Consider the following 22323-nt stretch of genomic DNA (forward strand, 5'->3'; position numbering starts at 1 on the left):
TACACTGTTTGTAGGACATCCACTTGTGACTGTAAAGTACTAAAATGACATTTTAGCAAAAAAAAAAAAAAAATCGCGATCAGAATATTCTAAATACAAAGGACGTTTATGGACATCATGCAGCCTAAATAAGCACTGGTGGCCAGTCACATTAGGAGGGTGGAGTTTGTTTGTTGTAGCTGCGCGCCATCTGTCAACCAGGAAGTCCTCTATAAGACGCATTCACTTTCCAGATGCAGAGGAATGGGTAAGTACAATCATATATACATGATTCATTTAATACATCTTCCTTTTATAACTGGCTGTACACGTTCATCTATGTCAGCTGTGTTATGTCTGTTGGCATGTTCGCTATCTATTATTGTTCCTCTCTGCGATGCAGCATCTGTGCTTAATAATGCATTTCAATGACATTGTAAAGTAGCTTCTGACATCACATATGAACTTTCTTGCTTGAAATATCATGTTTCATAAAACTGGTGCAGAAGTTAAACAGATGAACTGTGTTTGACAGCACGTCAGAAATGCTTCCAGATGCATGCAGATGTGTTTCTGTGCTCCCTTTCTTCTAGGCTGGGCATCTTTCTGTCATGAATAAGAGGAAGTCTTGTGTCCACAATGTTGCAAAACCGTCTAAGACTCCTAGGACAGAGGGCAAAACACATGTTCAGGATGAGGTTGATGAGGAGGATGAAGTCCAGCAAGATCACTCACTCTCTACTTCGGTCAGTTTAGTGATTTTCTGAATGCATAACATTATTAAATGTTGTAGTGACAGTTCTGGTTCAGATGACATCTTGTGTTGTTCCAGAGCGTGGGAGATATCGGCATGATAGAAAGTATCACTTTGAGGAACTTTATGAGTCACCATTTGCTCGGACCTTTCAAATTTGGACCAAATGTAAACTTCATTGTTGGGAACAATGGAAGTAAGAACTTAGCAGATTTTTTTTTTTTTTTTAATTGGATTGAATAAATAAAAAAATAATTTACACAATTTTGGAACTCTTGAAAGCATTTAAAATAAATTGTGCCTACGTATGAGTTGTTTACAAAACTTTTTAGCCCTCCTGTTGTGTTCAGAAATGGTCTTGGGATCAAATTGGAAAACTGACCCACATTGGCTTCCCTGCAATTTGCCAAAAATCAACACTAAAAAAACACTGAAGATTCATATACAAATAGAAAACCTCTTTTGTAGCTAGTCAGATCTTAAAAAATAATTTGCGTCTGTTTTTTATCGTGTTATACATTAATTATCATGTTAGGGGGCAATAACATGACTTTTAGCAACTATTTGTACACTGAGGTGCAAATAACTACATGTATAAATAGTATTTAATGCTATTTGTACTTAGAAATAAATACTAGCTATTTAAAAAATGATAAAAATTAGTTTCACAACACTTCTCATCATACTAACCAATAACAAAAAAAAAAACAACAACAAAAAACCACCAACAAAACATCTGACTGTGAAACTCAACCAACTAGATAAAGAAAGAGTGTATTTTCCTTGCGTGATTCATGAGATGAGTCCCAATATCGAGGAATGCTGAACTCCTAGATTTCTCAGTTTATTTAAATTCTCATATATTTATATTTTAGTGTTTGACAAGTTACAATAAAGTGTTTTTTTGTTTTTGTGCCTGACTCTTTTGTCATGCAAATTGCATGGAAAAAGTGAGGGTCGGTTTGGGAATTTATAAAGCCATTCCTGTATAAATTATCAAACAGTTTTCACAAAATTTCATGGATAAATAAATAGTTTAACTAGTAATTCAAGCAGTTTGAAAATTGAGTGTGCATCAAATTGTCCCCAACTCAAAAATGGCTGTTGTTTGGCTGGATACTGAAGGAAAAGTAAACAGAACACTATTGCAAAATACTTACAGCAAATAATGGGTCAGTGTGTCCAGATCTCTGACTGATAGTGTATAAATAAATGTTTTTCAACATTTTTGACTTCAAAGGCCCTCCTATCTAAGCTGATACAAACCTCTGGTACATCAGTTTAATAAAAATAAAACTATTCATTAAATAAACAAAAAATATGATGTCAGTTTAATGGTATACTTCTTTAGTTTGTAGCATTGTAATTTTGATTATGGTAATATAACTAAATTTAAATCACTGTAAGATGATTTTTAATACTAGATAAAAACATGAAAGTATGAACAATGTGGGTCATTACTAGGGCTGCACGATTAATCGCATGCATTTGTCATGCGTGTCTCATCAGTAAAGCCGGTTCCGTGATTAGCGGTAAATGTCTGTCACCTGTTTTCAAACGGGAGCGGCAGTTAATACACAGAGCCGTAGTTCACTGACAAGCTACGCAATATTCTGTTCATAATTGAGATTAATCGCATTCGATTATGAACACGATATTGCGTAGCTTGTCAGTGAACTACGGCTCTGTGTATGAACTCCCGTTGCATTTGAAAACAGGTGACGGATATTTACCGATAATCACGGAAACACCAATACAAACTAGAAAAACACAAAAAATCAAAGCAATTAATACCTTACTCAGTGTCATTACTCAATGTACTGTATGTATTTTTTTTTATGCCAATCAGCTGGGAAAAGTGCCATTCTCACAGCTCTTATAGTGGGTCTTGGTGGAAAAGCAACCATAACCAACAGAGGAACATCTCTGAAGGGCTTTGTGAAATATAGAGAGAGGTTCGTATATTTTAGAATACAAAATGCACTAGTATCTCTTCATAAGATGTAAGATAAGCACTCTTGATCCTTTTGTTTACAGTTTTGCAGACATTAAAGTGAAATTAAAAAACAGTGGCAACGACCCCTATAAAGGTGACATTTATGGAGACAGCATCTGCATTGAGCATCGGATCACAAGCGACGGTTGCAGGACTTGTAAAATCAAGAATAAAACTGGTAATATCATGACTTCCTCTCAGATCACAGGTAATATCAGAAACAGGACTTCTTCGTAAATATTTAGACGCTCTATTTTTAGGTCATGTCATTTCCACAAAGAAGGAAGAGTTAACTGCTATACTGGACCATTTCGGCATCCAGGTACTTTTAGTGGAAAAAAATAAAAATAAAAAGTAGAAGTAAAGATATCAGCTCATATGACTTGCATGCTTTTAAGTGCAATCTTTTAGTTATTGAAAAGCAATTATTTTAAAATCTAAGTTAAAAATCAAGTTGTTTTAATATTCATGTTGTATAAAGTAAACCACACAAACATGTAATCGATTTATTTCTGATTCGGGATTAATGTCATATTACAGGTTGACAATCCCGTTTCAATACTCAATCAAGAAATGAGCAAGCAATTCCTCCATTCAAAAAGTGAAGCAGACAAGTACAAGGTGATTTATTTTTCGTATACGTGACCCTGGAGCACAAAACCTTAAGTCTCTGGGGTATATTTTTAGCAGTAGCCAAAAAAACATTGTATGGGTCAAAATTATAGATTTTTCTTTTATGCCAAAAATCATTAGGATATTAAGTAAAGATCATGTTCCGTGAAGATATTTTGTAAATTTCCTGCCCTCTTAATGTATCAAAACTTAATTTTTTATTAGTTAAATGCATAGCTAAGAATTAATTTGGACAACTTTAAAGGCGATTTTCTCAGTATTTTAATTTTTTTACACCATCAGATTCCAGATTTTTAAATAGTTGTATCTCGGCCAAATATTGTCCGATCCTAACAAACCATACATCAATGGAAAGCTTATTTATTCAGCTTTCAGATGATCTATAAATCTCAATTTCAGAAAATTTACTCTTAAGACTGGTTTTGTGGTCCAGGGTCACATATGCCATCAATAACTTAAGCAGTGTTGTATAGTTAACTGTTTTAACACTTTTTTTCCCTAAAGTTTTTCATGAAAGCAACTCTTCTGGAGCAAATGAAGAGAGACTACATTCACATCAAGCAGACTAAAGCCTTGACGCGCGAACAGGTGGAAAGACAAGAAGAGGTGATTTGTGAATTCATATTCAAGCATCTTTATTAGCGTTTCTCATACTTAACCACCCATAATGCCTGTTTTACACAGGCAGTCAACACTAACATCACACATTGGTCATATCTTTATACTTTTAGTGTCTTAAAGATCTCAGGCAGTTGTTTTTGCAAAAGAAAGAAAGATATGAATGCTTGTCGTCGCTTGACAATATGAGACAGACTCTAGAGGACCTGAAAAAGAAAATGGCATGGTGTTTGGTACGTATACTGTATATTAGGTGCTTCTTGCAGAAGTGTGAAAAGTCTTGCTTGTGTTAGAGTCTTTGTTCAGCAGTGTCTCTGTTTGTTGGTTGTAGGTGAGCGAGAAGGAGAGGCTTGTTGAACAACTGATGGAACAAATTGAAAAAGAAGAGTCTGACTGTAAACATGAAGAAAAGCTGCAGCTCTGTCAGGTCTGTGTGATGACCTGGCAGAACTATGTTTTTATTATGATATATGGTATATTTGTGTTTTTGAAAGAAGTGTCTAATGCTCAGCAAAACAGCATTTATTTGCTCAAAAATACGGAAAAAAAAATGGTAATATTATTGAAGTTTAAAATAACTATTTTCTCTTAGAATATATTTTTTAATTAAATATATTCCTTTGATGCGCAGCTGAATTTTCAGCATCATTACTCCAGTCTTCAGTTTCATATGATCCTTCAGAAATCGTTTTAATATGCTGATCTTTCAAAAACACTATAAATCATAATTATTATATACTTTTGAGCGGCAGTGTAAAGTTTTTAACACAACAACACAACTGTAGTAGCAGTCAAACATCATTAGGTGAAGTGTGTATTGTTCAGATGTAACATTAGTAGGCATCTGACTGTAAAAATTCTTTGCTTTTAAGAGCAAAGTTACCGCTGCTGAAAAGAGATTGCAGGACATTCAGAAGAAGGTTTGCATGCTTAGAGAAGAGCAGGAGCGTTTGGCAGAGGAGAGCCGTAAAATGAAGGAAGAAATTAAAGTCAAAACGAAAGCACAGAAAGATCAGGAGGTGAGATGTACTTTAATATCTCAAGCTATGTAATAGCTGCATTCATTTTAAACGAAGTCATGCATCTCTCTACTGTTCAGCTCTTTACATGTGAGCAACATTTGCCTGTTTGTAGTGTATTTTTATTATTAAAGGAATATGTCACCCAAAACTCGTTCTTCTGTGGAATACAAACTTTGAAGAGCGTTTGTGCTCCTCTTTCCCAAGCAGTGAAGGCATAAAGTGACCAGAGGTTGTCAAGCTCGAAGACAAAAAATCTGCATAAAAGGATGATTCAACTTTTCAGGGAATGATAACCTAAATAATGACAGAAGACTTAAAATATACAGTAACTTACAAATTTTGTGTAGATTGTTTGTCAGCTCCAGTCATTTTCTCTCTTTGAATGGAAAAGAGCAGTATGAACCGTCTAATTTTGTGTTGCATGGAAGCACAAAAGAAAATCATATGGAGAGTAAATGATTACATGGTTTTAATTTCTGGGCAGATTTTCTAAAGAGGGTTCTTGATTTCTAAAGAGTTTGTTTAGGTTTTTAGAGTGCCAGTTTTTCAGGTGGTTTACTTCCGCGCTGAGAATAAATTGAAACAATTAGAAAAGGAGCAAAGCCTTCTTCAGGAGCGAATTCACAAAATAAGTCATGGGTGAGTCCTTTTGTTGAGGGAACACCTCTAATTTTAGGCTGTTCATGTTGATAAATTGTTAAACATCATGCTGTGTGTTTGACTTTATTCAAGTAACTGATTAATTTGATGACGCTGTCAATGTCATGTTTTAAGCAGTGGCAGAAGAAGCCATGAGACTGAGCAAGCACAGCATCAAAAAAAAATATCTGCCTTCAAAAAGCAGCTGGAAAAGCTTGAGGAAGAGTCCAGCGCTCTGAATCAAGAGATCAAGGACAAACAACAAGCTCTGCTTAAAGGAAGAGAGGAATATGATAAACTGAGGTAAAGTTTGGCAACTATATTTCTTTTGGCAGGGACACAAAGCATATGCAAACATGCTTTGCCATAAACACGATGGCTTTAATATGTTGTGTAGCACGGCTTTGTCTTGAAATTGACATAAAATGAAAAAAATATTGCTGTCAAACTATTAATCACGATTAATCGCATCCAAAATAAGTTTTTGTTTACATAATATATGTATGTGTACTGTTTATTATGTATATATTAATACACACACACACACACACACACAGTATATATTTAGAAAATATTTACATGTATATGCACTTATATATTAACATTATTATATTTTATTAAACAATCAATAAAAAACATTTCTTAAAAAAAAAAAATCAATTTTTTGTATTTATTATGAATTAATAAATAGTGTCGTGTATTTAAAAACATTTATTTTGGATGCGATTAATTGTTTGACAGCACAAATTTTTTGTCATGATTTTTTTCTTTTTCTGTAAAGAATATTTTGCATTATGGAAACTGTTGCAAAACCAATTGTTAATGATAAGAGTAAAATGTGATAAAGATGTTTGTGCAAAAATGTGTGATATGACCACTTTAAATATAGAACCATCTGAACATGATCTTGATTTTGATAAATTACAGTTTTAGAGTTTTTATATATTTTTTTTACATGGAGGAAAAGAACATCCAGGTCTCTCTGGAGTCCAGACTGAAGAGAAAAAAGCAGCTAATGGCCAGCAGATCCAACAGACTGAGACGCTTTGGCGATCACATGCCAGAATTGTTGGAGTCCATCAACAATGCCTTCTCTCAGGGCCGATTCATCAAGAAACCTGTGGGACCAATAGGTGAGAGGCCTTCCGTTTCTTCAGATTAATCACTCAGTCTTGCAAAGAATTACTCATAATCTTTTTTAATCATCACCAGGTGCATGCATCAGCCTAAAGGATCCCAGTTTAGCCGTGGCTGTGGAGAGTTGCTTACGAGGTTTAATTAAAAGCTTTTGCTGTGATAATTACAGGGATGAAAAAGTCCTGCAAGGACTGATGTCCTCATACTTCCCAAGAGGCAACAGGCCTCAGATAATCGTGTGTCCATTCACAGACAGAGTCTATAACCTGCAAGGCCGGTAAGAAATATTTGTGTCCAGAAACGGAGTCAGAGATCTTATGAGGGTACAGTAAACATGATGTTTCTATGTGTTCTTGTCAGTGGAGTCCATCTTCCTGAGTTTCCGTCTGTGCTGGACTGCCTCAATATCGAGAACCCAGTGATAACAAACTGTCTCATTGACATGAGGGGCATTGAGAGCATTCTGATTATCAAAGTAAGTTGTTAAGTAATAGTAATAAGTAAAAGCATTTATAATAATGGAACAAAACAACTAGTGTGCAAAAACAAAAAAAAAAAAGACCACATTTCAATCAACCTAATAAGAACTGTGTAAATATATAACATTTATCAGCATTATAGTTTATATGTTCAAAAGTTTGGGATTTTTAGGGCCAGATTTACTAAACAGCTAATTTCCCGCTACGTGGTTATAGTAAATCCTGACAGTAGTTTTTAACACCAAATGATTTTTTGTGCTGATAGTAAATCTGTTTTTTAAAGAAGTTTCTTCTGCTTACCAAGACTGAAATTATTTGATCAAAAATACAGTACAAACAGTAATATTGTGAAATATTGTTACAAAGAAAAAAAAGACCATTTTCTATTTTAATATACTTAAAAATAACATTTATTCCTGTGATGCACAGCTGAATTTTCTTCAGGCATTTCTTCAGTGTCACATGATCCTTCAGAAATCATTCTAATGATTTATTATCAATGTTGGAAACAGTTTTTGCAGCTTAATATTTGTTTTTAGAACCGCTGATACTTTTTCATGATTCTTTGATGGTTAAAAAGTGAAAAGGAACAGCATTTGTTCGAAATAGAAAAGTTTTGTGACCATAAACACTACCGTTAAAAAGTTTGGGGTCAGTATGCTTTTATTTTTGTTAAATGTATTTATTTTCATAATTTTATTAAAATTATTAATTCTTTTATTCTGCAAGGATATGTTAAATTGATTTAAAAAAGTGATAGTAAAGACGGAAAAAAGTATCACAGGTTCCTTTTCAAATATGAATAATAAATCCGCATATGAGAATGATTTCTGAAGGATCTGAAGGATGTGACGCTGAAGACTGCAGTAATGATGCTGAAAACTCACAGGAATAAATTATAGTTTATGTTAAATTATATATAAAAAGAGAAAACGTTTATTTATACTGTAATAATATTTTACAGTATATATATTTAATTTTTAGATATTTTTTCAATATTTGAAATGTATTCGTTTTTATATTGTTTTTGTTTTAAAACAGGAGAGCGCTCGTGCGAGGAAGGTCATGCAGGGGTCGAGACCCCCAAAGAACTGTCGTGAGGCCTTCACTGCAGATGGTGATCAGGTCTACACCAATCGCTATTATACAACTGAACATGAAGTACTGGCCCAGTATCTTGGTGGAGACCCTGAGGCAGAAATACGGCAAGTGTAATCTTCACAAATACTCAATAATACTCTTTCATCAAGCAATTTGTCTCTGTTTGTACCTGGAGCAAGTTAAAGTTAAAGGGATTAATCACTTACCCCCATGTTGTTCCAAACCCGTAAAAGCTCCGTTCGTCTTCGGAACGCAATTTAAGATATTTTGGATGAAAACCAGGAGGCCTGTGACTGTCCCATAGACTGATAAATAAATAACAGTGTCAAGGTCCATAAAAGGTATGAAAGTTGTCGTCAGAATACTCCATCTACCATCAGACGTGCAATCTGGGTTATATGAAGCGACGGGAACAATTTTTGTAAGCGAAGAAAAAAATAATGACTTTATTCAATAATTCCTTTGTCAACGGTCTCCTCTGTGTCTCTTCATATCACCGTATGCTCTTCTGTGTCATGCGCTGTTTTATTTCCTTGTGGCGTGGATGATACAGAAAAGCATACACAGCATACAGTGATATGGAGAGACACAGAGGAGACCGTTGACAAAGGAATTATTGAATAAAGTCATTATTTTTGTTTTCTTCGCTTACAAAAAGTGTTCCCGTCGCTTCATGTACCCCAGATCACACGTCTGATGGCAGATGGAGTATTCTGACGACAACTTTCATACCTTTTATGGACCTTGACACTGTTATTTATTTGACAATCTATGGGACAGTCACAAGCCTCCCTGTTTTCCTTTTAAATATCTTAAATTGTGTTCCGAAGACGAACAGAGCTTTTATGGGTTTGGAACGACATGTGGGTAAGTGATTAATGACAAAATTTTCATTTTGGGATGGAGTATCCCTTTAAGGATTTTACTCATGGCACAGTGATGATAATTCATTCAAACCGTTGTGGAGCCCAATTCTTTAAGGCATGATCTTATTATGCTTGAATATATGTGTTTAACTCTACTGATTAACAGTCTGGTGGAGTCAGAGCTGGAGAACAATCAGGCTCAGCTTTCACGGTTCCAGCTTCACTTGGGCTCTGTGAGGGAAGACATTCAGTACATGGAGGAGAAGCTGCGTAGTGTCATCATGGCCTGCAAAAAGAATCAGGTCTTGAACAGCACAGGCTACACCATCACAAGTCTATATTCATGTCCAAACGTATCTGAATACAGTAGTTGATGCTGGCTTTAATTGTTCTTTTTTAGGAAAGTATAAACAAGGTTAAAGCTTCCATAACCGAACTTAAGAACATTGAAGAAGCGCAGGATGAAGACATCAGCTCCCTGGTGAGTTCTCGATGAATTTAACCGGGCAAACGTTGATGTTTATTGTTTTGTGACATGGAATAATAGGCGATTGTCAAATGTACAGGAAGAAGAAGCACAAGAAAATGAACAGAAGATCGAATCGGAGAGGAAAAACGTGAAAGAGGCTCAGGATGAGTTAAAGAAACATGAGACAGTGCTTAAGAATATTAATCAGAAATATAATGATGTGAGAAATAAAATGGAGCAACTCTCAGATGAGACAGAACAACTGAAGGTGAGAGACAGCACTGGACGATCAGTATACAATGCAACGCTTAGTTTAAATATTTTACATTTGAGATCTAAATATTTAAATTTTTAGTTTTCTTAAGAAAACTGTCAGTGGTATCAACTACTACAGGATTCCCACAATCATGGAAAACCTGGAAATTTTAGAATTGTCATTTCATACTACATATATATATATACACACACACACACACTCTACCAGTCAAAAGTTTTTAAACATTAATATTTTTAATGTTTTTTAAAGAATTCTCTTTTGTTCACCAAGCCTGCATTTATTTGATCCAAAAACAGTAATATTGTGAAATATTTTTGTACTATTTATAATAACTGCTTTCTATTTGAATATATTTTAAAAGGTAATTTATTTCTGTGATCAAAGCTGAATTTTCAGCATCATTACTCCAGTCTTCAGTGTCACATGATCCTTCAGAAATCATTCTAATATGATGATTTGCTGCTCAAGTAACATTTATTTTTGTTATTATTATTATTATTATCATCAATATTTAAAACTGTTGAGTACAATTTCTGTTCAGGATTCTTTGATGAATAAAATGATCCAAAGATCAGCATTTATCTGAAATAAAAAGCTTTTATTGACATTATACACTACCATTCAAAAGCATGGAGTCAGTGTGTGTGTGTATATATATATATATATATATATAAATGTATACTTTATAAATAAAAGTATAAAGTATAAGTATAAATGTTATAAATAAAAATTAAATGATGATAAATTGTATAAATTAAAATAAAGTGATGATATAGACATTTATATTGTTACAAATATTTCTGTTTCAGATAAATGCTGTTCTTCTGAACTGTCTATTTATCAAAGAAACCTAAAAAAAAACATCTACTCAGTTGTTTTCAACATGATGATAATAATAATGTTTTTTGTTTGTTTTTTTTAAACCAGCAAAGAGTATAAGAATGATTTCTGAAGGATCATGTGACTGGAGAATTGATGCTAAAATTCAGCTTTGAAATCACAGGAATAAATTACATTTTTAAATATATTCAAATAGAAAACAGTTATTTTAAATAGTAAAAATATTTCAAAATTGTACTGTTTTTGTTGTACTTTGGATCAAATTAATTCAGGCATGGTGAGCAGAAAATACTTCTTTAAGAAACATTCAAAACACACACACACACACACACAGTGTTTATTGAAAGATGGATCTGTCTTGAATAGGAGGAGCAAGTTAAGGCAGAGGCTGAGTGCAGTAAACTTGATCAAACCTTGAAGATCTTGGAGAAGAAACTTGAGGATCATCAGGCTACTGTTCAGGCCATGAAAGATGATCTGTCACTCAGAGAGGAAGAAACACAGGTAATCACGCTTTTCATATGATATAATGTAATATATAAAATTCCTTATTATAAGAAAATGTGCATACTGTTTTCATTCAAAGAGCAGTATAGTGAAATATTGGACTTGCTTAGTGTTTGTAAATGGCTTGCTTTGTAGGATTGTGAAGCCAAAGCCAAAGAGATCTGTCCTGTGCGACAGCAGGTAGATCAGAGTGCCAGACGCATTGTCCTGTCACACGCCTGCGACAGCAGAAGAGTGGAGACAAGGATATGCAGAAATAGTTTAGCCAGATTTTTAGTTTTATTTTAGGGAGATAGTTTTTACATAAAACTTATTTCACTCAATATTCTCAAATTTTAATTACAACATTTTTTATAAATTAAAAAAAGCATATATGTGAAGCCTGTATTTTTTTCACATAGAACTGAAATAAATTACTGACGAATGTATTTTTCCCAGTACAGAAAAGTTTTGAAACATTACTATTTTTAATGAGAAGTCTCTTCTGCCTCATCAAGGATCAAAAAATACAGAAAAAACAGTAATATTGGAAATATTATTACACTTAAAAATAATAGTTTTCATTTGAATATACTTTTAAAAAAATAATTTATTCCTGTGATTGCAAAGCTGAATTTTCAGCATCACCTAATCCAGCTGTTCACATGTAACATCCAGTATCACATGATCATTTAGAAATCATTTAATATTCTTTTATTAGAAAACAGTTCTGCTGTCTAATATATTTGATGAATAAAAAGGTTAAAAAGAACTCAGTTATTGTAAAAAAAAATTTAATAATGTATATTCTATACTTATTTTCTTTACTATCACTTTTCAATTTAACACATCCGTGCTGGTAGATTTTATTAAAAAAAAGAAAGAAAAAAAATTAACTGACCCAAATTACTGATAGTGTTATTTTATTACAAATTTTCTTATTTTTTTTAAAACTACATTTTTTTTTTTTACTTTTTGATTCATCATTAAAGTTAATTACAAATATTAAGCAGCAGAACTGTTTCCAACTTTGATAATGAAAGATCATCATTTAGACTCAGTTGATCCTAAAATAAGTATCACAGAAAAATAAATGATAATTTAGAAGTATAAAAAATTTTAAAACATGATTTTAAATTGTAATAATATATCACAAAAGCATTTTTTTTCGTAGTTTTTGATCAAATGTAGCAGAAGACAACTTCTTATTTTTTTCACATAGAACTGAAATAAATTACTGACGAATGTATTTTTCCAGAGAGTACATTTTTTTCACATAGAACTGAAATAAATTACTGACGAATGTATTTTTCCAGAGAGTACGCAGAGGCTCACAGTAATTACAAAAGCAAATCCAGTCAGCTGAGGGATCTCAGGAAGTTTATTGATCGTCTGGACCACATCATGATTGACCGTCAGGACCGATACAAATCAATGCGACGGTAACTTGGTGTAACACACAGTTGGAGGCTGTTTCTATTTAAAAGATTGCCACTCCTGTTCTTCAAGTTTGAACAGTCTGTTTAAATTATGTTTTCAGGTCACTTTCTGTGAGATGCAAGCTGTACTTCAACAACTTCATGATGCAGCTGAACTGCTGTGGCTCTATGATGTTTGATCACATCAATGAAACTCTGTCCATTTCTGTAAGTTACGTTTGGCAGTAAGTTGTATTTTGACTTCAGTTTGCTCAAATGTTTGATGTTATTTATTCTTGTGATGCATAGCTGAAGTTTCATTACCATTACTCTAGTTTTCAGTGTCACAGGATCCTTCAGAAATCATTCTAATATGCTGATTTGCTGCTGCTGAAGAAACATTTATCATTATCAGTGCTGAAAACAGTTGTGCTGCCTTAACATCGTTGTGGAAATTGTGAATATATTTTCCGGATTCTGATGTATACCTAGCGTTAAGTGAGTACACAACATCCTGGGTTTTTTTGTGATGTATGTTACTTGTTTCGGCTCAGGTGAAACCCCCCGGTCAGGAAAATAGCAACGTCAATGACATGCGATCCCTCTCAGGAGGCGAGCGCTCCTTCTCCACCGTCTGCTTCATTCTGGCACTCTGGGAGATTACCGAGTCGCCTTTCCGGTGCCTGGACGAGTTTGATGTCTATATGGTATGTACTCTTCCCTATGTGATGATTTTATTGAGGACATTTGACATGTCAAACATTAGTATTTTACATATAAAGTACTTCATGTGTTTAATAAGCTCTTTTGTCTTTTTTAAGGACATGCATAATCGCAGCATTTCAATGAACATGCTTGTGGCACTTTCAGAACGTCAACATCAGCGACAGTTCATCTTCATCACCCCTCAGCCCACCAGGTAGAAAAATACAAGTTATTACATGTTTTATGGTGAAACTCACTGAAACATGTCTAATTGATATAATAAAACTAAAATGTGTATTTACATACCCTGCATTTGTACATTTGGTAGACTTAAAGTATTCTAAATGTGAACAACTAATTTTGGACTTAATGCACTTTAATTGTGCAGAAGTAGTGCTGAGGTTCAACTAAAGATACACTTAAGAATATTTGATTGTGCTAAAGTGGAACTATTGCAAGTATACTTTAAACATCTTGCATTTAAAGACTTATATTATACAGAGATCATACAATCATCAATGGTGTGATATTACACATTTTAGGTAAAATATTAAGAAATGTGCATAAAAAATAAATAAAAATACTCAAAATAAAGTGTAATTATAATTTCATATCAGTAAGTCTCAAGTAATATGTCAATTTGAATGTTGATTTGAAGTACACTTAGTTTGAAATAATCGTATTTTAAATTATGGCATAGTTTTTTGTTGTTGTTGTTTTTATTATGGGAAACACAAACAAAAATTATAAAGTTAAAATTTTTTGTAAATGAAAGTCATCTTCACCCACAGCATTCTAATTTTTGTTTTCTGACATTTTTATAAAAAAAAAAATAATAAATTAAAGGAATTAAAATATATTAAAGACAGTTTAAGACAAGTGCAAATCATAGGCGTTTAAAAATGAGACCTTCACTAGAAAAACAAACAAAAAAAAATAAATTAATGAATCACGCCCTATTACCATTACCATTACCGCATTTTCATAGTAATAAATAAATACATTTTCTCAAATCAAAATTACATTAATCTAAACAGCACACTTTTCCATTTTTTTTTTTTAATGCAAATGTGCATAAATTCAGTAAAACAAAAGTTATCATTATGTATACATATAATTTTGTGTTGAAAATATGACCAACCTCTTGAAAGTTTTTTTGTGAGATACCAGATGTTACCTAGATTTCATTTATGATCAGCTTCTCCTGTCCTCGTAATCACATTTATTCAGGAAGGAAATGCAAATGGTTTGTAGACCACACACCCCAAAGCAGGTTCTTAATGACTTGCTAAACTAGTGCTTAGTTTGCAGATAAACTTAGTAAAAGAGAACATTTTAAAAAACAAGTAAAAGAGAACTTTTTTTTTTGAAGTGTCGATTTTTGTCCAGGGCCTTGTTTGTTAAGGTGTTAAGAGATGCATAACACTGTATCCTCACACAGCACTGAATTATTAGAGTTAATGTTTTTGGATATAGACATTGATGTTTCTTTGCATTATCTTTCAGCCCATCTGCCTAATAGTTCCCATATTACGATCCACCAGCTTCAGGATCCAGAGAGAGAGGCGGAGGAGGAGTGAGATGTGTGTTAGGTACGGACATTGCCTGGAGAGACTGTACTGAAAGTGTGTAATGTTTACATGTTTATTATGCATTTGCTTTTATTTATTTTTAAAGAAGTTTTATGGTTCTAGTTCCTCTGCAAAGGATGTTTTAAAAGCACAAAGCGTACGGCTAATTTGTGTTATTGTGGGTCCACACCATTTCATCAAGTTCATGTGATCTTTTAAGAAAAAAGAAAAAAAAGGAGGCTCAAGGAATAGTTCACCATGTACTCAGGCCATCCAATAATTAGATGAGTTTGTTTCTTCATCAGAACAGATTTGGAGAAATTTTGCATTACATCACTTTGCTCACCAAAGGATCCTCTGCAGTGAATGGGTGCCGTCAGTAATACACACAACTCCAGTACATCAATTAACAATTGCAAAGTGAGAAGTTGTGTGTTCGTGGAAACAAAACACATTAAGACATTTTTAATTTTAAACTTAGCTTCAGCTAAAATATGAGTCCTCTGTACATACTGTAATATTGATTTCTTTAGTGAAAAAAAGTCTGAATCAGGAGAGAACTATACCACAGATCAAGCAGGGTTTTTACAAGTGAAAACGCAGTTCTAAACAAATATGTTTTGACATGAGAGGACAACAGGAGATGGACTTTCTCACTGAAGGAATCAATAAAACGTAATAATGAATCATATTACTCAAAATAAGAACAGAAGTGACGGTTTAAACTTAAAACACCCTAATGATGGATTTGTTTCTTATAAACACACAGCTTTTGAGATATTAATTGATGGATTAATTGCCTGGAGTGGTGTGGATCACCATTGTTGTGATGTTTTTATCAGCTGGTTGGACTCTCATTCTGACGGCACCCATTCACTGTAGAGGATCCTTTGGTGAGCAAGTGATGCCATGCTACATTTCTCCAAAACTGTTCTGATGAAGAAACAAACTCCTCAACATCTTGGATGTCCTGAGGGTGAGTAACTTTCCATTTTGGGGTAAAATGTTCCTTTCGTTTTCCAACCGTTAGCACCTGCTCATGACGGTTTCAGCATGTTCAGAATTGGTTATTTGTCAGTTTGAACCAGCATCCTCTGTAATAAACCACAATGCTCTTCCTAGATATCACTAACCATCTGATTTTGTGCACGACCAAGCACCTGCATTCTGAAAACAACCCATAGATAGTTTATTGATTTTAATCACAATGTCGTCAGTGCAACTGTTACATACCGAGTTGAAGACATGCCACAAATAAAACACAAACCTCTTATTACACAATTAAAGGACTGCTTCATTTTGGCTTTACCGTAGTAGGTACAAATATTTACAGGGCAAACATATACACTATTTATTGGCCAGTTGCATTTTACAAAAGATGTGCCTTGTTCTCCACCAAAGGGACTGACACCATCCTAGATGTCACAAGATGTGAAAGTAGGAAATCTGGAATGCCATATTTTTTAAGTTTTAGGAGAACATAACATACAGAGGATACAAAATTTAGAGAATAACATAACGAGGGTACTGGAATTAATTGAAAAAGTTGCTCTCTGAAGGAATGCAGCTCAAACCATGGAGTGCTGGAGTAGAAATACTGTTTTTACAAAAAACGGTTGATTGAATATAAATGCCAGCACATGTACCAAACCCATTTAGGAATAAGGTTTTGTCGTAAAAAACCAGGGGAAGCGGATCCTTTTTGCTAAAATTTGCTATATTGCCCTTTTCTGTTTTATTCATTAAAACGAATTCACAGGCAAACCATTCATGCATGTGGCGCAAAGTAAAAAAAGAGCGTAATGCAATAAGAATGATGTCAGCAGTGGTCTTTTAACGTTAAGAAAAATAAAGGTCGGTTTTAGACTGGTTATACTGGTTTATTAGGTCCTCGTGTCCGTGCAAAATAGGGTGAAACCAGCAGAAGCCAATGGCAGATGCAAATCATGACGGAGGCGGGGCTGGAACGTGTGCCTTACAGAAAGCTTTTACCACACACACATGGTACGTCTTTAAGAGGAAACAATGCACTCGAGGGAGGACATCTAATGGACAGATGAGGAACGAATGTAAATCTCACACATTAGCATTGTTATGATACTATCATTTATATAAGGCCTCCTTGCATTATTCGTCAAGGTTGCCAAAATGAAGAGAGAGTAGGTTTTTACACTTAGGACATGCATGCAAATAACTTACATTTATATTCTCAAGTACAAGCATGTTTGGACCTTTGATAAGCCGCCCTTCTTAATTTCGAGTATTGAAATTTGACAGACTGATTTCATCGTAACATTTAGTGTGACACGCTTCCCAAATTACCGCGTGAAGTACGGCAGTCAACGTAGTGCATGTGTGTGTGTGTGTGATCGAGTATTGCGGCTAGAAATGAAATACGGCGGAGCACTTCACTGACGATGGATGCGTGAAAATCCCACTGGACTTGTTTGATTTATACGTCTCACATTGTTGCATGTTTGGAAATTAAAGGATATACTCTAAACTCTTTAAGCAGTTAACGTTCTCATGCATACTAGTTGTTCGATCACACAAAGAAGTTCGTTTTCGTTTAAAAGTAGTCCAAACATGTTACTCTTGTGGAAATGAGAGTGGCAAACGGTTAAAATAACTCGTTCAGTCCGGAGCATGCCTCACTTCTGCATGTCGCCCTGCAAGAGCAGTACGATGGACGGGTCGCTCTTGGGCCGCTTCTTTGAAACTCGTCTAGATGTGATCTGGTCGTCGTTGTTTTTATCCATCTTGCTGAAGATCCGATCCACTCTCTGCTCTGGGTGTCAGACCGTCCTCGTTCATCTTCATCATTATCACGGTGCCCACCATTTTATATATAGCCTTCACACAAAGAGGAGAAAAGACTCGGCTTTTAATAACAACGAGGAGGCGCTGAGATTGCCCAGTATTCATGTTGAAATGTCCTTCTAATTTTTTTTTCTTTTCGTTTTTGCCATTTGGCACTTCCATAAATATGACACATGTTAATTTTAAATGAAGTTGAAGTGGCTTTTTGTGTGAATTCTGTGGCTCACTACTTCATCACCAAGCAAATTACGTCCAGGCCCGTTGGGTCACTCAAATAGCACAGATCGCAATTCTGTTCGATGCTGCTAGCAGTGCAGACGTCACACACCTTTAACACCTTTAAAAAATTCATATGAAACTAAATGAGGATGGATCTGCAACCTTGCTACTCATTCTGACATTTATTCATTATTTCATACTTATTGCTCAAATATCAAAATTGCAGTTTCTCTGTTCAGAAGTGTCCTATAATCAAATGAATAGAAATAAGTCTTTATTGGCATCAGTCACCTTTTCTGTTATGAGAACTATTATATATCAAATAAATTCTCACATTAATTGGAAATGAACACACTAATTAAGGATTAATCTGGGGTTTTTTTTCTCCCTCAAATATCAAAATTTTTGGGTCTCTCTCTGTTCTGATTTGCATTGATTTTTGGCTGCAAAAACTGCAAACTTCATTTAAAATTTAAAAGAAAATCATCTTCAAAGCATTGGGGGGCATTTTATTTGTTATGAAAGCTCATAAGATATGATCTAGTGCTGTCAAATGATGAATTGCATCCAAAATAAAAGTTTTTGTTGCATAATTTATGTGTGTGTACTGTGTATATTTATTATGTATATATAACACATGCATGTATATATTTAAGAAAAATATGCTATTTTTATATATTAAATATATTTATTTAAAATATAAATTATATAAATATAGACACGTAAATACATGTAAATATTTTCAAAATATATACTGTATGTGTGTGCATTTATATATACATAATAAATATACACAGTACACACATATTATGCAAACAAACACTTTTATTTTGGACGCGATTAATCACTATTAATCGTTTGACAGCATTTAATATTATGATCATATAAATAGTTTTCCTAAATCTATTGAAAATAAAAGCACTATTTTAGGATGAATCTTCCACCTTGTTGCTCATTCTGATGTTTTAATTTATTGTATTCATTACATCATATTTGTTGCTCAGATATCTAAATTACAGTGTCTCTGTTCAGATGTGTCCTAAAATAAATAAAATTAAATAGTAATGCATAAAATTAATAGAAAATAAATCTTTAAAACATTAGTAACCTTTTCTGTTATGAGAACTATTATATATTATTATATATTATCAAATAAATTCTCATATTTATTCGAAATGAACATAGTAATTTAATGATGAAACTCTAAACTTGTTAGTCATTTCTGACATGTTTTTATTAATTGTATTCATTATTTAATATTTATTTCTTCAAATATCAAAATCTTCAGGGTCTCTGTTCTGACGTTCTAATTGTTGGCTTCAAAGCATTGGAGGCCTTTATTGTGTTGTGAGAACTATAAGATATGATAATATAAATAGTTTTATTCAATCTGTTGAAAATAATAAATCTTCGACCTTGTTGCTCATTCTGACATTTTCATTTATTGTATTTATTTATTACCTCATATTTATTGCTCAAATATCAAAATCACATGGTATTTGTTCAGACATCCTAAACTTTGCTTGTAAAAATTGCAGAGCTTATATAAAATTATTTGAAAATAAATTAGATTCATCTTTAATACAAATTGTTTACTTCAAGTTATTGGAATTAAGACATAATAGTTTAGAAAAAAAATTAAATTAATCTCCAACCTTGTTACTAATTCAGACATGTTTTCATTAATTGTATATATTATTTGTTTATTTTTTTATATTTAAATTTTGGGTTTCCTCTAAAACAAGCAGTTTTCTACAGTCCTTTGGAAATAAAAGCACTAATTTAGGATGAATCTTCAACTTTTTACTTATGTTTATTTCTTTTATTATTTTATTTTAATTTTAATTTATTTTATATTTATTGCTCAAATATCAAAAATCTCAAGGTGTTTGACGTATAGACAAAATTCTGGTCGCAGATATTACAAAACCTCAGATAAAAAGTAATTGCAAATTTTAAGATTGTCCTCAGCTGGTGCCTTTCTTACTTTTTTTTTTTTTTTTTGGACATTCAGGCCCTGTTTTGTACCCTATTTGTGGAAAGTGCTTTTTTTAAACAGATTTATCCGCTGGCATTCATTGTTGATGCATATAAACGGGTTTTCTGTACCTCTATAATCTCCAGCAATCTCCACTCGAGTGATCTTCCCGTCTCCATCCAGGTCATACATGTTGAAGGCCCAGTTGAGCTTCTGCTCAAAGCTTTCCCCGTGACGTGATGGACAGGGCCGCATGATGAACTCTCTGAAGTCGATAGTACCGTCACTATTCTATCAAAGGTCCTGAATGCATGCTGCGCAAACTTTTGACGCATCCAAATATTAAAGTTTGAAGCAGAAAAAAAAAAACATTACAAAATAGTCTATCTTAATATTAAAGTTTGAATCTGAGCTTGTAAATCTGGACAAACTATTAGAAACCGCTGTGTTTGATTTTTCTGTGGAATGTAAAGAGAAAATCTTAATTCTGAAGAGTCTTCAAGCAGTTATTTTATTCAATTTTTAGTGACCTCGGCTGTCAAGTTTAAAAAAACAAAACAAAATTGAGTGCTATTATCTAAGTCTTGTGAAGTGCATAAGACACTTGAATTTAGTTTTTGTTCACCAAAAATCTTCCTTTCTACTGTAGTCCAATATTAATAGTTAGAGTGACGTGAAATACTGTATATCAAATGCTGTTCAACTATGTGCTTTTATTTCAAATTTCTCTAAGCGTCTGCCCACAGACAGCTCTGGATTGACATGAACGTCAGTAAATGATGGGCGTTTTCATTTTTGAGTGAACTGTTCCTTTAAGAGGGATTTGTGAACACATTGATTTTCATGTCAGATTTTTTTTCTACAGCAGCCACAGCAGGTTCTGTTTCTTTTGCTTCAGGTTCATACCCTGGCAATTCATTCAAAAATAAATGGGCACTGCACGGTGGGTACAAGTACATCTAACAGCGTGTTTTCACTGAGGTCCTCACATCTCACAGTCGTTCTATGAATAAAATTTTCACAGACGGCCTGCTTTGACTAGTTTGTGCTTCTCTGCAGTAAAATATGTAACCCTACTATCTCACTTTAAAAAAACCACAACACTACTTTCAATAATCCACAAAATATAATATAAAATTTTTTTTTTTTTAAACTCACATGGTTATTTTCAATAATCCTCAAAGTAGAATTTAATATTTACTGGTTGCTAAAGTCGTTACGTCTTCTTTTTCCTGACATTTTTTTTCAGGCTCCGTTTTTTTTTTTTACGTCTTCTTTTTCCTGACATTTTTATTAAACCCAGTTATATTTTTTTCAAAACAAAGTACAATTTCATATTATTTCAACATTTTTTATTTTATTTTTTACAGGCCCAGTTTTTTTAGTATTTTTCCTGAACTTTTTATTAAATCTATATTTTTGCATGGTTAATTTCAATAATCCTCAAAGTTGTAATGCAAACTGCTAGGAGTTCTGAACGGTTGCAATTAAATCTATTGTTTGTTTGTTTGTTTGTTTGTTTGTTTGTTTTACAGGCCCCACATTTTTTTTTTTTAGCTCTCTCCTCCTTTTTCCTGACTTTTTTTTAATTAAATCTATATTTTTTAAATCTTGCATGGTTTTATGGTAACTATCAATAATCTTTAAAGTAGAGATATCTATAAAGAGATCTTTTTTTTTTTCCAACATTAGAAAGTCAAACAGGTTTGGAACAACATGAGGGAAAATTATGACAGAAATTCATTTTTGGGTGAACTATCCCTTTAAAACTAGTAAAAGGGGGTAATAGTGATCTTTGAATTGCGTTAAAACCCATAGATTCTCACCTTAACATAGAGCTGCTGGAACCTCATCCAGGTTTAGTCGACCGCTGGGGCAGTCTTTCAGGAAGCCCTTGTACCATTGCTTGAGCTCATGTTCATTAAACTCTGTGTTCTTCACAAGGGTCCTCCATCACCTCAGGGGTCAGTTTGCTGTTCTGGTTTTCCCATGATTACTACATGAGAAAGAAAAGAAATAATATGGTTATAGAATGTTCTTCCAGGTATGTAATAAAAAGATGCAGGTGTAGTTTGAAACTGTTAATGGACACGGCATCTTCTTACAGTTATTTTCTGACAGCCTCTCTTTATCTTAAATGACAGTCTGGAGTTTGAATTGCAATCCATTTATAGACACTGATATCAATATATAGAGCAGCAACATAAACGGTCACAAAATCAATCTTTTTTTTTTTTTTTTTGTGGTTTGTCACGTTTTAAAGCTAGTGCTGATAACCCTGTATGAGCTTTAAGCCATTAAAAACCATGTATTGGG

At 33.5% G+C, this 22323-nt stretch overlaps 1 protein-coding gene and 1 pseudogene across 1 annotated transcript; one reads left to right on the top strand and one right to left on the bottom strand.

The window, feature by feature from the left end:
* Positions 1-43: 43 nt before the first annotated feature.
* LOC122134457 (structural maintenance of chromosomes protein 6-like) lies at positions 44-15438 on the top strand (the record flags this gene model as incomplete). Its single annotated transcript, XM_042743075.1, is given in 27 exon segments — positions 44-247; positions 573-725; positions 812-929; positions 2583-2688; positions 2771-2907; positions 2990-3051; positions 3270-3350; positions 3867-3968; positions 4094-4213; positions 4312-4407; positions 4853-4999; positions 5553-5641; positions 5777-5944; positions 6569-6774; positions 6854-7055; positions 7139-7253; positions 8299-8462; positions 9391-9526; positions 9625-9705; positions 9791-9961; positions 11177-11314; positions 11453-11526; positions 12613-12738; positions 12837-12942; positions 13269-13421; positions 13536-13647; positions 14926-15438. Coding segments are annotated over 27 exon segments (3441 nt in total), but the record flags the coding sequence as incomplete, so codon positions are not given.
* A 2183-nt stretch (positions 15439-17621) lies between these two features.
* LOC122140227 lies at positions 17622-21988 on the bottom strand (annotated as a pseudogene).
* Positions 21989-22323: the final 335 nt, after the last annotated feature.

The sequence above is a fragment of the Cyprinus carpio genome, chromosome B17, assembly GCF_018340385.1.
Source record: "Cyprinus carpio isolate SPL01 chromosome B17, ASM1834038v1, whole genome shotgun sequence".
NCBI classification, from domain to species: Eukaryota; Metazoa; Chordata; class Actinopteri; order Cypriniformes; family Cyprinidae; genus Cyprinus; species Cyprinus carpio.